General features: G+C 44.9%; 1 protein-coding gene across 2 annotated transcripts in view; it reads left to right on the plus strand.

Moving 5' to 3' along the window:
- Positions 1-17,731, plus strand: part of LOC139275719 (choline-phosphate cytidylyltransferase B) — a 90,171-nt gene that overhangs the window by 56,581 nt on the left and 15,859 nt on the right. Inside the window, exons 2-4 of one of the 2 annotated variants that reach the window (XM_070892898.1) lie at positions 8,570-8,669; positions 10,891-11,007; positions 12,497-12,648. In XM_070892898.1, coding sequence (XP_070748999.1) covers positions 8,570-8,669; positions 10,891-11,007; positions 12,497-12,648 — 369 coding nt within the window. The remainder of the gene's footprint in view (positions 1-8,569; positions 8,670-10,890; positions 11,008-12,496; positions 12,649-17,731) is intronic. The other variant, XM_070892899.1, reaches the window with a different exon arrangement.

Raw genomic sequence — 17,731 nt, forward strand, 5'->3', positions numbered from 1 at the left:
CACCTTGGTCCTCAGAATCCCATCACGATCAGCCCCAACACCAGCATCACCAGCAGCACCAACAACAACAGCAAACTTCTCTGCAATCAACTGATGCTGCACAGGACACAAGGCATCAGAACCCAACCACATTGCTGCCTGGGAGGCCAGGGATAGCCTTACCATGAACAGATTTACTTCATTTGATGTTATACACTCTGGCTGCCACATGATGCATCAGGTTGGTACCACCCCACACCAGTACCATAAAGCATTCCTACAATGCCTAAGCCATTCCTTTCATCACCATTGTAGGGGGTACCCTTATGTCTCACCAGTCACTGCAACTCACTAAGCCATTTCCAAAGGTGCACACAAATCTATTCAAGAATGCAAAGTGTTGGAAATGAAGGTTTCAATGTTTGACACCACATTAACAGAAACATTACATGAACATTGCATAACACATCCAAGTGCCTACCCTTGTGTGTTGTTAGTTGGTATCATTGCTCTAGGATGAGGGTGAGTGTGCAGGATGGCTAGTGAGATGGGGATGTGATAATGTAGATAGAGAGGGATGGGTGGAGGTGCATGGTAAGTTGCTGTGAGTAAGGATGTGCAGGAGCAGGGTATGGAAGGCAGAGTGATGGGGATGTGATTAGTGGTACAGCAGGATGAGGTTGAGTGTGGGTTTGCAGTAACATTTCGTGATCTACTGAGATCATTCAAATGTTTGTGGTAATGCGCAGTTCCTCCTGACCACATCCCTGCTCGTGATCCCCTCTACAATATGCAACCAGACTGTGTTGGTCTCCTGCTGAGGTCTCTTCCACCCATGGAAAGGGAAGAGGACCTCCCTACTTGCTGTGACTCCCTCCATGAGCATATAGAGGGAATCATGGGAGAGCCTGGGTGCAGCCCCGCACCTCTGTGCAGTGCTTGTTAGTGTTTGCAGCACCTCAATGCTGCAGAACACTGACAGCACAAATGTCAAAATAAAGTTGGCCATGGTCCCTTTAAGGAAACCGCTAATGACGCATCATCAAATGACGTCACCAGACCTGCTTCCTCTAATTGGCTGGCAAATGCGCTGGGCGGTCTTAACAAGCCCAATCACGGTAAATTCATTTCAGAGGTCGGGATTTGGCGGAAGCGAGGTTGTGACCTGCCGAGGTTAGTAAAATCGCCGCCATAATTCCTTGAAAGTGAAATTTTTAAAAATTCATTCATAGGATGTGAGCGTCACTGGCAAGGCCAGCATTTATTCCCAACACTAAACTGAATGGCTTGCAGGGCCATTTCAGAGAACAGTTAAGAGTCAACCACATTTCTGTGGGTCTGGCCAGACTGGGTAAGAGTGACAGATTTCATTCCCTTCAGGACATTAGTGAACCAGATGGGTTTTTATGACAATCTGGTAGTTTCATGGTCACCATAACTGATACTAGCTTTTTATTCCAAATTTATTAATTAACTGAATTTAAATGCCACAGTTGCCATGCTGGGATTTGAACTCACATCTCCAAATCATTATTCCAGGCCTCTGGTTTTCTAGTCCAGTAACATAACCAGTATGCTACCATTCCTGTAACAACAGGTAAAAAAGCCATAAAAGAGGCCAACAGCATTTGGGGTCTTTATCAGTCAGGGCATCGAGTAGCAAAGAGGTAGTGAATAATTTGTCCAAGGTAGTAGTTAGGCCACATTAGAATACCGTGTGCTGTTTTCAGTGCCCCACTATAAAAAGGATATTAAAAAGTCATAGAAAGCGCACAGTATAGATTCAACAGGATAATATCAAGGATGAAAGAATATAATTATGAGGAGACACTCGAAACTATGGAACAATGAAAACTAAAAGGAGATTTAATTGAGGATTTTGTTATAAAGGGGTTTGGTCGGGAAAATCAATTTTGTTTGGTTGGGAGGCAGTGATGGGGAAAGTTATCAATTTAAGATTGTGACTGAGAGTGAGGTTAGAAGAACTTTTTTCAAGCTGAGAGTTACTGCACGGAATATTTTATCGCATTGAATGGTTGAAGAAAAGACTTGCATCTTTTAATGGAAGAGTAGATAAACATTTGAAGAAGAGGATGATAGAGGGCTATGGAGAGAATGAGTAGGGCAATAGTTTTATTTTCCTGCATTAACAACTACCTGTATTTACATAGCGCCTTTAACGTAGTAAAATGTCCTAAGGTGTTTCACAGGAGCATTATAAAACAAAATTTGACACCGAGCACATGAGGAGAAATTAGGGCAGATGACCAAAAGCTTGGTAGGTTTTAAGGAGCATCTTAAAAGGAGGAAAGAGAGGTAGAGAGGTGGGGAGGTTTGGGGAGGGAATTCCAGAGCATTGGGTATTGGCAGCTGAAGGTGAAGCAATTGAAATTGGGGCAAAGCCCTGTAGATATTTGAAAACAAGGATGCAAATTTTAAATGCGAGGCGTTGCTTAACTGGGAGCCAATATAGGTGAGCGAGCACAGGGATGTTGGGTGAACGGGACGGTGCGAGTTTGGACACAGGCAGCAGAGTTTTGGATGACCTCAAGTTTACAGAGGGTAGAATGTGGGAGGCCGGCCAGGAGTGCATTGGAATAGTCAATCAATATTAAAAATTAAATGAGATTATGCATATACAAAGTGGATACACTTGCAAATATTTATTTATTAAAATGAAGTACAATAGATTTGTGAATCTGTTCACAAATAGAAGGAAGAGAATAGAATGAGGATCTGTTTATTCCACTAAATCTGATACAGTTGAATGCAGCACTCAGATTACAACACAGGGGTGTCAATGTAAACTAAACATACACTGGAGCATGCGTTCAGTTCAGAATTCTATTTGTAGAGTGAACAATCTCATAACCTACTGGGGAAAAAATCCTTGCAATTCTGAATCACAGGAGACTTCATACTTTGGTAATGGAATCAAAAAAAATTGCAATACAATATTCGTTATAGAGTCATGTGAGTCCACAATTGTTGCTCTGATAACAACTTACATTTGTATATCATTTTAATACAGAAAAGCATCTCAAAGCAGTTAACACCCAGGAAGCATGTTTTGTGAGAAATGTACCATTGTAAATTAAAATGAAAAAACTGTAACTCATTCTTGGAACTTAAATTCCATTTATAAACTGCTGCAGTTCATGACATTTGAATCCCTCAATTAGGTTATAAGTTTGTGATTCACTCTCTGGTAGTGTGGTGGATGAACCTGCAGGTTTTATGCTGCAGTAGTGGTCAAAGGGATATCTAAATTATAATGTCAAGTGCTGTAATTGTGTGCCTATCTCCTTTTTCAGCATCAAATCTGCTTAATCGTTCAACAGCCATTAATGAGTGGTGCAGAGATGAGCATTTTATAATTATTTAAGGTAAACATTTTTGCTCGAGTGTGGTTTTGTAAAATATCATGACCTAGAAATTAGATAAGGCCCAGAAATGGGAAGAGCCATCAAGCATTGCTATGTACCTGTGCCCGTTCAAAGTGGTACAGGCAGCACGCAAAATTCGTATTGTCTGCTCATTATAATGGTTGCAGCGCTGATCTCAGCACTAAACATGCTGCTGATTAAGATTAGCATTCCACAGGGAAGGCAATATCAGGTACAGTTTACTGGCCAATAAAGTTTGGCCTAGGATCACTGCACTATTTAAAGGGGAGGTGCTTTGTTGCAGAAGCACGTCATTGTCACTGTGAACAGAGCCATGACCCGACAGCCAAGGGAAAGGGCAAGGAGATGTTCCGATGCAGTGCTGGAGGCCTTGGTCCTGGGGGTAAAAGACGCTGTGAGGTCCTCTACCCGCAGGGGAGCAGGAGGCCTTCAAGGCTGAATAACAGAAGACTGTGGGAAGAGATTGCTCAAGCTGTCACTGCAACGAGTTTGTCCCCAGGACCTGGATCCAGGGCCGGAAGAAGTTTAATGACCTCACACGTGTGGTCAAGGTGAGTGAATGCATCATCAAATGCCATATCCCACCAACTGCACCACAGGCCTCACACACTGCTCAATGCACCACACCCCCATCATTCACCTATCAACAATCTCTACCAATCACTACTCATACCTCACAGTCATAGCTTCACCTCACACACTTACCACTGCTGCAAGACTCACACGCACATCTCACACTTTGCACACACTGCCAGCTCAACCATGGCAGGCACATCACCTAAACATATTGCACCACATCCACTGACACACTTCACTTTCTCTTGCAGGCCATGATGGCTCTCAACCACCAGGAGCAGCAGCAGATGGGAGAGGGCAAGCCAGAACCTGACGGAGCTGGGGGAAGCAGTTCTCACAATAATTGGAGGGTCCGTCACAGAAACCGTAGCGAGCGGGGAAGTTCAACGCGTTGCTGATGATGATGGTATGCTCATATCTAATCCTTCTTCTCACATCACACTTTCCCCTCATCACACAATCTCTTCTCACTTACAAGCTGCTGATGGTGTATTCATGGATATCTTGCTTTATCCCCCTCCCCTCACCACAACCCGACCCTTGTGGATTTCTCCTTTCAGATACCCAAGAATTGCCAGCAGCCCAGCCTGTCCCTGAAGTCATGGAGGAGGACAGAGATAGAAGAGAAGACACACCGGCACTGCACTCGCAGACACCAGCTCAGGAAGTGGCACTGCGCATACATTAAAGGAAAGTATAGAGGTGGAATCTGCATGCGGTGAGTTACCGGGCACAAGTGGGCTGTAGCCAGCCCGATAGAAACATAGCTCGGGTGCCCGGAGGGTGAGTTCGTGCATGAATTCTGCTGCACACGACAGATGATGAACTCGATGGGGGCAGCCTTCTGAAGAAGGTGATGGCATATACACAGAAATGCTTGGTGCAATGGTAAGACTGCCAGAGAGCCTCTTTTCAGTGTTAAGGAGCACGGAGAAGTCCGGCTCCAACATCGCATGGGGCTTTGTGCGGAGCTTGGAGCCCATGATTTGCAGGATGGTAAACTCCATGAGAGACCTTATGGACCCAGCCATAATGCTGGTGTGATGGGCGATATCACAGCTTCTATTGCCACACAGGCGGAAGCAACCCAAGGTATCAGTGCTGCAGAGGAATCTCAGACTTCTGTCATCGTGGCTGGATTACAAGTGTAGAAAGGGGCTTTCAGGGTTGCACCGCAGTTCAGCAATCTGTCCTCCAACAGATGGCTAAGAATGCTGAGGCACTGCCCCTGGGGAGTGGCAGTGGCTTTGTGGAGCGAGAACCTGCTGTTCTCCCTCAGGATGACAGCATTTGTCCTCTCACCACCGCCACTCCACCAGTGTCCTTGCTGTTGCTTGTCAGCCAGGCAACCCAGACTGCTGCCACCCACGCCAAGGTGCTAGAGTTCATCCTGCAATGCCATCTGCAGTCAGCAGCCTTCCACCAACCATGCTGCAGCCACTGGGGTAGCGCTGTGTAGGAGCAGTAGAACAGGCAAAGGAACACGAAAGACAGACACTGAGGGAATGCACAACCGTGATTAGTTGACGTTGTTGTTTTGTTTTGGATTTGATAAATTTATAAATTTAGTTTGGAATCTTTGTATTGTGGTGGCTCTCATTTCAGCTTTGTGCCCGGAGGATGCTGTGATGTTCCGTGACAGAGAGATGGTAAGGTGGAGAAGTGGTGAGCAACAGGGATCTGTGGTTTCATTCATTGGAACTGGATTCTGATGAGACGATCATGGACAACCTGTCCGGAATGGGTATCTACTGGCTGCCTCCTCCCTTCCTCCTGCTCCTCCTCTTCCTCCTCCTGAGGAGGTCCCGGAACCCATATGTGCAGTCGATGGTGCCCTGCACCATGGGGAAGCCCGATAAGCTCCTCCTGCTTCTCTCTGTTCAAAAAGAAGTCAATTAAGTCCCTTCTTCTGGATTACAGAGTCTCTGTGGCCTCCCAGATGCAGCGATGGATGGTGAACTGCGAGATGTTGGGTACGTCTCCTGCTCCAGACTGGAAGGATCCGGTGGTGAAAGAATTGAGGGCCACTGGGAGAGCCGTCGTTGCCCTGCTCTGAGGCTGCAGGTCTGGTTGCAGGAGGTGGAAGAGTTCTGTGACCACCTCCTTGGTGAAGCAGGGCCTCTTAACTCACTGCTCCTGGTTTAGGTGCAGGTAGGAGAAGTGCTCCCCGAAGACCCTAGGTGGGTGAGGTCTCCTGCTGAGAGACCTCCTCCCTTTGCGATCATCCTGTCCTCTTCTTCGCTGCCTCCACTCCATCTTCCTGTCATACTCGAGCTTGAGGGGGACTGCAAGTAGAGCCCCATCACTGAGAGCAAGTGGTGTAAGTAGAACCCTTTCAATGAGAAGCAAAATGTTCTCTACTTGTAGCAACACTCCCTGTCACCTCAGCAACTTTAATTCACTTTGGGAAGCTCCAAGCAGTTGCACAAACAATTGCACAGAGCTAGCAGAACTGAAAGTCAGCTGCAAGTTGTTGATTATCCCTTTAAATAGCGCTGCTGAACACTTGGTCAGCTGGTCGAGATTAGGAGAGGATGTTAATTGGAGTGGCAATGTCGAAAATGGCAGGTCGTGCGTCATATCAGCATTGCACACTATGTTACGATCTGCCTCATATAAATATCTGGAGTGAGCACAGACAACGGCAAAATGGCGGCCGCCCCAGAACCCACTGGAAGTGGGCCACCGCCATTTTTTCTTTCAAACCAGCCTTAACAGCCAGCGCTAAAGGCTCTAATTTCATAGCCCGTATATTTTCTGCAACTATCTTTCAAACCACTTAACAAACTCAAATCTAAACAAAACAAATGGAAATATGGGATTTGTTATTAAACAAGGGGGAGGATGATTTTCTCATTGTTGCTTCGTCTGCTCAGCTGCCCTTGCACTGTTGGCACTGATGTTCCAACGCATTTTCAGTGGCACCAAACCTCAGGAAGGCTATATCGGCCTTGGATGGGTTGCAGCGCAGACGCACCAGAATGATTCTGGGGCTTAGGGGGTTAAATTATGAGGACAGACTACATAAACTTGGTTTTTATTCCCTTGATTATAGGAGATTCAGAGTTGATCTGATCGAGGCGTTTAAAATGTTAAAGGGATTTGATAGGGTAGATATGGAGAAATTATTTTCTCTGGTAGGAAAATCAAGAACAAGGAGACATAGGGGCTGAAATTGCCCCTTCCCTTAAGGTCTGTTGCCACTGGAAATCGGCGGTCACACTGCGGTGTGGAATGGCGGCTGATTTTTCATGGAATGGGTGCCATTTTGAAAACTGCCCTCCTGCGGTATGCCGGCGGTGACCCGCTCCCCCCCACTACTGCTCCGCTGCTCCCGATCCATCCTAAGTGCGTCATCAGAGTGCGCACCCCCCCCAAATGCAAAATTCTGCCGTGAAAATGTTTTTCTGTCACTGCACTGTGTTTGCAGTGTGTTCAAAATGGTGGTGCGGCCACCATTAAAGGGGAGGGCGCACTGCTGCAGCTGCCATCTTACTTTTTTTTGTTGGCTGACTGCCAGGTCAGCCTGATAATTATGGCCCCACGTTCGGCCGGGCCGCCAACAGGCTGGCCCGGCCAAAACCCTCCCTGGTGGCCCAGTGGACCTAACTAAAAGAATCGCAGAGCTCGCAGCAGCTCTCCCTTTTAACTGATGACTGACTACGGCGAACACTCTGCCCGCGCCAACCCCCGCCACTCTAGTGTGCGAACTTCCGCTTCCCGCCTCACTTCTGCCCCCATTATGACCAATTTCCGGGCCGCTCGGAAAAAAAAGCCAAAGAGCAGAATTTCGCGCAAGAGGCCACCATATCCCAAGCGGCGGTGAAAACAGCTCAAACACGGTAAGTGTGCCGCATTTCGGCGGGAGGCAATTTCGGCCCCATAATCTTAAAATTAGAGTTCGGTTTTTCAAGAGTGAAATCAGGAAGCACTTTTACTTAACACAACATTTGGTAGAAATTTGGAACTTTCTTCCTCAAAAGACTGTGGATGCTGAGACAATTGGTGCCCTCGAGCTAAGGGTATTAAGGAATGTGGAACAAAGGCAGGAAAATGGATTGCGCCTTGATCTAATTGAATAGCGGAACAGGCTTGAGGGACAGAATGGCCTATACCTGTTCCAAATGTTCCTATGTTCCTATCTGCGCCCTCTTTATGTCTTTCCAAGAACACAAGGCAAGGAGGACCTTAATTGCAACACCCACTATAATTTTTTGCATTTGAAAGGCTGTTGCAATAAAACATGCTAAAACACACATCACCATATTAATAAAAAAGAATGTCAGTTTACCTGTGAACCTTTGTGGTTATTAAAGGTATTTCATATTATTATTGTAAAATATGCTGAGTTAAAGAGTTATTAAATTCCTCTTGATTTAGCATAGTATTGGATTCATAAAGGACATGATTTTTGTAGGTATTAAGTGATTCGAAGCAAAGGTGTTCTGCAAAGTGCAAAAGAACCTCAAATGAACTGAATAAATCATTCAGTAAAGTATTGTACAGCTTTTACACAGCTGTCATAAATAATTAATGTCATAAGCCACGGAAAAGCACTCAAGAGTATGTCCTAATCTTTATTTTTTTTCCCTTGTTTTTCTCTCCAGACGTTGACTCAACCTGCTGCATTTTCAGATGAATCAAGCTGTCAGTGCAAGGCCCCTCACGAAAGATTGACCATTGCTCAGGCCCGGTTTGGAACACCAAGTTAGTCTTTGATTTCCTAACAGATACATTTTTTCTTATTACGCTTTGCAATATTTTCAAGTTGGGTCTGGGGACTAAGATCTGAAAAATATTTCACTGACTTCATAAGATTGCAGCGAAGCCCACAGCCGCCCTTTGTGCTTCTCCGAAGGGCCCATTGGGGCACCTGTTGCTGCCTCCTTACAAGCAGCAATCTCACTGCACTATCTACTCTCTTGCCGACCTACCCACCCTGGAGAACAAAGGTAACCACTGGCTTCTTTTCTCCATTACCACTCCTTGAACCCTTCTCTCCACCACCTCTTCACACTCACCTCCAACAACAGTGCGAGGACCTTATGCACTTCTTTGTCATGAAGATTGTGGGCACTCGTTTACTGCCCGCAGCCCGCCCAGGCCTGAATGTTATGTCGGCCCAGGTCTTCTGTCGGCACTATCAGATGTCAGACACTCCGCCGGCCAACTCCCCATTTGGTCAAATCTATCCCCATGTTTCAATCTCTCCAGTCAGAGGTTGTCCACTCTTACAGGACTGAAGGGCTCTAATCAAAGTTACAAATGACATCTTCCATAACTGCGACAGTGGTTCATTTCCCCATCTTCCTTCTCCTTTTCTTCTACAACTAAATGGTGCCCTTTGGTAATATTATCCAAAGACATGGGGTCAGCATCCACATGTATGCTGACAACACCTAGCTCTACCTCTCCACTATCTGTCTCGCCTGTTGTAGAACTCGTCCAATTTTCATCCCACTGATTTCAATAGGATGATAATCAGGTAGGTACTATCAGGGGTAGGCGATACAGTCCACCAGATTACTGCCCAGCCGGTGAAGGTGAAAATTACAAAATAAAACAGTATTTTTTACTGTGAAATAGATTACTTAAAGTCATTGCTTTATGTGACTGGAAAACAGTCCAAACATAGCTTTGTCAAATGTTTCATCATGATCCCCCTTTAAAGCAAACTCCCAGCTGGCCCTTTGTTGCAAATAATACCAGTTCCGATTATAGCAGAATTCATGTATACTATCACACTACTGTATCATTTTAACAGTACCTGTACCTCAGACTGTTAAATTGTAACTAAACTAGCTCTCCCAATGGCTCAGTTGGTACATGTAATGCCCAGTATTCAACTGCCTTGTAGACTGGAAATCCTAGGTTCAGTATCTGGTCTGTGCCGAGTTAGTCAATCTTGGCCAAGGTGGTGAAAAGAGTACTGTGATTGGACTTATTATCTCTGGGCTAGGGAAAGATCAATTTTTGAAAAATCAAGCACTCCTTATCATCATCCAGTTATCCCAGCTGCAAAAGTCTGCATGTGTGGATGTTAGATATGGACAGGATTAGGTTTGTCCATGGTACAATCTGCTGCTGAATAGCTTGTTAACACTCACTAACTAACTTTACTTGGGTGAGGTACCTTGAAGGTGCAATCTAGCAAGAACCTGTATCTTAGGCGATGAAGGATGGAGTATAAAAGCAAGGAAGTCTTGCTACAGTTATATAAAGTATTGGTGAGGCCACACCTGGAATACTGCATGCAGTTTTGGTTTCCATATTTACGAAAGGATATACTTGCTTTGGAGGTAGTTCAGAGAAGGTTCACTAGGTTGATTCCGGGGATGAGGGGATTGACTTATGAGGAAAGGTTGAGTGGGTTGGGCCTCTACTCATTGGAATTCAGAAGAGTGAAAGGTGATCTTATCGAAACGTATAAGATTATGAGGTGGATTGACAAGGTGGATGCAGAGAGGATGTTTCCACTGATGGGGAGACTAGAACGAGAGGGCATGATCATAGAATAAGGGGCCGCCCATTTAAACAGAGATGAGAAATTTCTTCTCTCAGAGGATTGTAAATCTGTGGAATTCGCTGCCTCAGAGAGCTGTGGAAGCTAAGACAGAAATAAACAGTTTCTTAAACGATAAGGGGATAAGGGGTTATGGGGAGCGAGCGGGGAAGTGAAGCTGAGTCCATGATCAGATCAGCCATGATTTTATTGAATGGCGGAGCAGGCTCGAGGGACCGTATGGCCTACTCCTGTTCCTATTTCTTATGATCTATGTTCTTATGAAATATAAAAATGATTGTGACAAAGCTAATGATATCAGCCAAAGCATTGCTGTGTTGTATTTGAAGTTTATTAGCACAATATGTTTAATGGCTCCCAATTCCATGGCATTTTCTAATCCTGTGCTGGTTTGTCCTTTTACAGTTGATAGACCAGTGCGAGTTTATGCAGATGGAATATTCGATCTCTTTCACTCAGGTCATGCTCGGGCTCTCATGCAGGCCAAAAATCTTTTCCCAAATACCTACTTACTTGTGGGAGGTAAGAACTGAGGGACAACCTACTTGAAATAAAGTGTGCAAAGCTAACTGAAGCAAGTGCCACCTGTGTGTGACTCAAAGAGAGGTTTAGAAACTGTGAGGACTGTGCACATCAAAAAAGTGCAACGAATATTTCTTCATTGTATTTTGTTTGACCCGATTTTCCCCATTGGATCTGCAGTGCTGCCACTCACTGGTGTGCTTCTGTTGGGAGAGCAGCACAGACTGCTCCACGGTTTTTATGGGAGATGGCCCCTCCTTTTAGCTTTTCCTTCCACTGGATGAAACACTGCTGAGAGCTAATTCTGACACATTCCCGTGTATCCATCAGTCACTGTGTTCTGATGGTGTTCAAATGTGAATAGTACATCAGTTTGAAACTGTTAATAAATGTGCCTGCTTTACAATATTAACTCCCGTGCATCTTTGATGTTGTTTTCTAGATGTTTCCATTATACAACAGCTCTCGCACTCATGCTTGCCAAGTGTCACTCAGTTTTTGGTTTAAAAATATAACCACTCTGAAATATAAGCACAGCTTCAAATCCTTAAATGGTTTTGCAATCTGTGTCATTCTTGCTTTTCGCAAATGTCACTTCTATTATTCCCTCAGTGTTGACAGTTCTGCTCATATCCTCCTACAGATCCATTGCTCAGTAATCAAAATGTTCTTGCAACAAGCAATTTTTTTCTTTGATGCAAGTATTAAGGAATACATTAGTGTTAATGACAAGATAAAGTACTGTCAGGTATATTAATAGTTTGATGGTAAGATAAAGTTATAGATCTTTCATTGCAAGTGATGGTTAAATAACAGCGCACACAATCAATCTTGTACCCAACACATCTGACATGAAAGCAAAGGAAGAGTCATGTAGGAATAGACATGCAGATTATTTGCGATGTACCTAGTCTTTAAGATAAGTAGAGGCAAACAAGACAGCATAGAATATCTATGAAACAAAAGTTCTTCATCTGAATTGTGTAACTGTTTATTTTGTGGTGGATTTCCCCTCTGAACACGCCATGCCCCATTCGTACACAGGTAGCCTTGTCCCACCCATTCCGCACTGCAGCTTTTAACCAGCAGCTAGCAGCTGCCCAAGTGTGGGCCTCAGTGATTTGACTTCCTGCTCTCCCTTGCTACATGCAAGCGACAGACCTGCACTTGACACCTTTGCTTGCTATCCTCCCCTAATGCTTTGCCTGGAAATGGAATGGGAAATAGTGGGTACAAAGCAGTCTCATATTACCCGCTAACATAGTGTACTATTGATACTGTCACTATTAAACTGGAGGGCAATAGATTATATTATAAAATCTGTAACAAACCCATACTTTTATAAAATCTTTTTTTTTTGAAGAGGTGTGTACAGACATCTGCAAAAAGGTGAATTGGTAACAGTCATTGAGAATGGTGGTAGGACTAGAATTTATGTCTATGTGTAATGGATATTTTATAAGGATTGCTTGTGTGTGTTTGGTCTCAGTGTGCAGCGATGATCTAACACACCAGTACAAAGGTTTCACTGTCATGAATGAGATTGAGCGGTATGATGCCCTGAGACATTGCCGCTATGTTGATGAGGTTATCAGGGATGCACCATGGACGCTGTCTCCAGAGTTTCTTGAAAAACATAAGGTATGTTTCTCAACTGTCCTTTCCCCTCCTACCAAGTGTCTGTGCGTTTTGAGCAGATTTTTGCATGGGCTAACTTTTATGGCTTTAGACTGATTTTATAATTTGATAAAGTCAGTGGTATATCACTCCATATCCAGAGTATACTGCATGGCAACATTCTTTTCTAAGTGACACCATCTCAAAACTCATTTAGACTTCCAGTAATAATAGAAAGCAGCCTCTACTGACAGATCACTGAAATGCAGTATGTGGTTCAAACTTACTTTGGTGCGTAGTTCCTGTTCACTAACCTTACTTCCTGTTGTCACAATTTTACAATACATTTTTATGCCAATATTTATAATGCAATTTCCCTATGTAAACATTTATAATGGGAAAAGCCATTAAAGGTAAATTCAAGTTTTCAATTTAATGTAAAAACCCTATCCACCTGTCACATTTTATATGCAGGCTTCTCACCACTAGCCGTGCTGTGGCATGAATTGCCCAGCTCCAACCATCAGGTTGTTTTCTTGACTTGCCGGTTCTGTGAATTAAAGAAACTTTAAATGTAAAATTGCTTAAATTTAAAACCTGCTGCTTATCTCCTATCACCTGCTGGTCCAGTCAATTAGTAGTAGGACTCAGATAGGAGCAGTATATTCCCACTCTTGGTGCCACTGGACCTGACAACCAAATGCTGTCTGAAGCTTCCCACCACTTACCATTGCTTCGTTCAATAGAGGCCCACTCCTAAAGGTTTCCTTTGCCAACTGCTTGTGCTTATTTCTGCTTCCTTCCTAACCTGGTTCCTCAGATTTCTCCCTTTTCGACACTCAAACTCACTCCCTGGCATTTCTCCCAATGCTCCCATTCTTAGCGCTACTGACTGAATCCGGAAGGACATCAGCAAACAGTTGGCGTACTGAAGCCCAACACCCACCAAAAGTACCAGAACCCCAATGCAAACCGCCATTCACCTGCTCTTCAATCACACTTCCAATCACCCCTGCCACTTCCTGCCACTACACTTTCCTATAGCTCCACTCCCCTGACTGGGGCCACACATCGGCAGCCATTTCTCACAGAGTAGCCTGACGCACTTCTGCAATTCACTATAGATCTGCTCCACAGTTCAAGCAGGATACCAGTCAGCAAGAGAGGAACATCAATCTAGCCCTACTAATGGTCCCAGAGCCCTGATACCGCAGTGGACCCAGCTCCACATACAAAGATCCAGCCAACTCATACCAAAGACCAGAACACCAAAGCCATATTACTCCAACTATCCCTAAGCAAGTCTCCAACTACAACCAAAACCCTAGCGGACCTACTATCCGAGGTGAGCCCATAATATATATATATGTATATATATATATAGTTAGTGAAGATATATAGATAACATCAATTTAACAATATTGTAAACAAATTGAAGAATAAAATTCAACTACTGTTACAATATTAAAACAACTGGCTAATGGAAGGTGATGGACCAGAGAATAAATATAATGTATTTTCTATATACTTATTTAATATACAAGTATTTTAAAAAGTCTTCATACTAGAATGCAATTCACTTCAATGTCTCGCTTCCTAAAACATTTTCATGATTACATTTTATTATAAAACAATAAGGGGCCATTTAGACTGGGCTATAGTGTAAAACGGGTGACATTGATTCAGCTGCCTACTGTACATCTCTCCATCAACTTCATTGGTAATTAAAATCAGGAGAGAAGTATAATGGGTGGCTGAATCGATACTGCCCATTTTATGCTATAGTATCACCCAAAATCAAAATTACCCTCAAGTGTATATTTTGACTCACTATGAACAACCATAAGAAATCTGCTAGTATATTATTAGAAGGCTTGAGTATGGCATGCACTTCTAGTCCACATCAAGCTTGTTTCCTGTGTCACAAATTTTGAGTAACATATTCTCTCATTTACACACCAACAACACATCATGTCCATTTCCTTATAAAACATAATTTCTTCTGGCTTCCTGTAATGGGGTGCACAAATATATATGTTTATAAACTGGGCAAGATTGTACAAAGGTGCCATATATGGTTAGCAACACAAACAAATTGGCACCATTCCCTCTCCCCTTACATCTCCATTACTGCCAATGCAGGAATTTAATGAGTTCTTGTTCGGGAGGAGGGGTGAATGAGGGTAATGATTGAACCAACGAGAAGGAAATATACTCTTGGTAAAGAGCAATAATGCCAATGGTGCACAAAAACAGCTTAAAGGCAGCATTGTAGTGGGACTGTGTCATATTCAAATGGATCAGGGAAGAGGAGCACCTTTAATTCATGTTGTACCCATTTCCTGTTTCTCTTGCTCTACCCACCCACATACACTGCACTCCTATATTTAGTGATACTCAACGGAACCATACATGAAAACGATCAGCATTTTGTGAACCCAACCAGCATGCCAGCATTTGCTCAACAAGAAAAAATCATACTGAACCTATTGTGTTCCAAACACAGGGAGGTTACAGTAACAGTGACCTCAGTCTTTATTAAGACACTCCAGAGTGAGGAACAGGCCTTCAGGGCTGCCTTATATACAGTGCTCCCAAGGGATGCTGGGAACCCTTGGGACTTCATGGGATGAGCTCCCTGGTGGCGGAACATGGGAGTGCATGCTTTACAGATGCACAACATCACTCCCCCGCCCAAAGTCAAAGAGAAAACTATTTACAAGGTGAGGCGGTCGGGAGCCTTTCTTTCCCTGGTGGACCGCCTCGGTTCAAATGTCTGTTCTGGTGTGTTGGCTGTGCCCTCGCTGGGCTGGCGTGTTGTTGGCCCTGCAGGGCTGCTAGGTGAGCCTGGCCTTGCTGGGCTGTTGGGTGTAATGGGTTCGATTTCCTGGTCCGGCGTGGTGTCGTTGATCCTTTGGGTGTGTGTTGTAGGCTTGAAAAAGGTGGTGTCTGCTGTGGGTTGTTCAGGGCAGTCTGTGAACTGCAGCCTTGTTTGGTCCAGGTGCTTTCTGCAAATTTGTCCATTGTCTAGTTTGACGACAAACACTCTAGTCCCTTCTTTAGCTATCATCGTGCCTGCGATCCACTTGGGACCATGTCCATAGTTTAGCACATACACAGGGTCATTTAGATTAATTTCCCGTGACACAGTGGCGCGAACATCGTTTACATTTTGTTCCTGCCGCCTACTCTCTACCTGATCATGCAGGTTGGGGTGAACCAGCGAGAGTCTGGTTTTAAGTGTCCTTTTCATGAGTAGCTCAGCCGGGGGCACCCCTGTGAGCGAGTGGGGTCTCGTGCAGTAGCTGAGCAGTACTCGGGACAGGCAGGTTTGGAGTGAGCCTTCTGTGACTTGTTTAAGGCAGTTTGATGGTTTGTACTGCCCGCTCTGCCTGCCCATTGGAGGCTGGTTTAAATGGGGCCGAGTTGACATGTTTGATCCCATTGCGGGTCATGAATTCTTTAAATTCGGCACTGGTGAAACATGGCCCGTTGTCACTGACCAGTATGTCAGGCAGGCTGTGGGTGGCAAACATGGCCCTCAGGCTTTCAATGGTAGTGGTGGTGGTGCTTCCCGACATTATTTCACATTCAATCCATTTTGAAAAAGCATCCACCACTACCAAGAACATTTTACCGAGAAACGGGCCCGCATAGTCGACATGGATCCTTGACCATGGTCTGGAGGGCCAGGACCACAAATTTAGTGGTGCCTCTCTGGGCGGTTTGCTCAACTGAGCACATACACTGCATTGCCGTACACAGGACTCTAAATCAGAGTCGATACCGGGCCATCATACGTGGGATCTGGCTATCGCTTTCATCATTACTATACCCGGGTGTGTGTTGTGGAGATCCGAGATGAACGTCTCCCTGCCCTTTTTTGGTAGCACTACGCAGTTACCCCACAACAGGCAGTCTGCCTGAATGGACAGCTCGTCCTTTCGCCGCTGGAACGGCTTGATTGGCTCTTGCATTTCAACGGGGATGCTGGCCCAGCTCCCATGCAGTACACAGTTTTTTACTAGAGACAGCAGAGGATCTTGGCTGGTCCAAGTCCTAATCTGGTGGGCCGTGACAGGTGATTTATCATTTTTAAATGCTTCCATGACCATCAACAAGTCTGCGGGCTGCACCACCATCAACAAGTTTTCAGGCTGCGCCATTTCCACCCCCGTGGTGGACAATGGTAGCCGACTGAGAGCATCCGCACAGTTCTCGGTGCCTGGCCTGTGGCGAATGGTATAGTTATAGGCTGATAGCCCGAGTGCCCACCTTTGTATGCGGGCTGAGGCATTAGTATTTATCCCCTTGTTTTCAGCGAACATGGATGTGAGGGACTTGTGATTGGTTTCCAGCTCAAATTTGAGGCCAAACAGGTACTGATGCATTTTCTTTACTCCGAACACACACGCTAATGCCTCTTTCTCAATCATGCTGTAGGCCCTCTCAGCCTTAGACAAGCTCCTGGAAGCATAGGTGACAGGTTGCAACGTCCCCGCAACTTTAGCTTGTTGTAATACACACCCGACTCGTACGACGACGTGTCACATGCTAGCACAAGTCTTTTACACGGGTTATACAATACAAGCAGCTTGTTGGAGCATAAAATGTTTCTGGCTTTCCAAAAAGCAATTACTTGGTTTTTTCCCCATATCTAGTTCTCACCTTTGAGCAATAACACATGTAGGGGCTCTAAAAAGGTGCTTAACCCCCGTAGGAAGTTACCAAAATAGTTAAGGAGTCCCAGGAACGACCGCAGCTCTGTGATGTTCTGTGGCCTGGGTGCATTCCTGATAGCCTCTGTCTTGGTGTCTGTGGGCCAAATGCCATCCGTCGCGATCTTTCTTCCCAAAAACTCCATTTCTGTTGCCATGAAGACGCATTTCGACCTCCTCAGCTGCAGCCCTACGCGATCCAGTCGCTGGAGGACCTCCTCCAGGTTTTGTAGGTGCTCGGCAGTGTCCCGAACCATGACCAGTATGCCGTCCTGAAAGACCACTGTGTGTGGTACCGACTTGAGTAGGTTCTCCATGTTTCTCTGGAAGATCGCTGCAGCCGACCGAATTCCAAACGGGCATCTGTTGTGGGTGTTGATGCAGGTGAG

Source organism: Pristiophorus japonicus, chromosome 11 (genome assembly GCF_044704955.1).
Source record: "Pristiophorus japonicus isolate sPriJap1 chromosome 11, sPriJap1.hap1, whole genome shotgun sequence".
Classification (NCBI taxonomy): Eukaryota; Metazoa; Chordata; class Chondrichthyes; family Pristiophoridae; genus Pristiophorus; species Pristiophorus japonicus.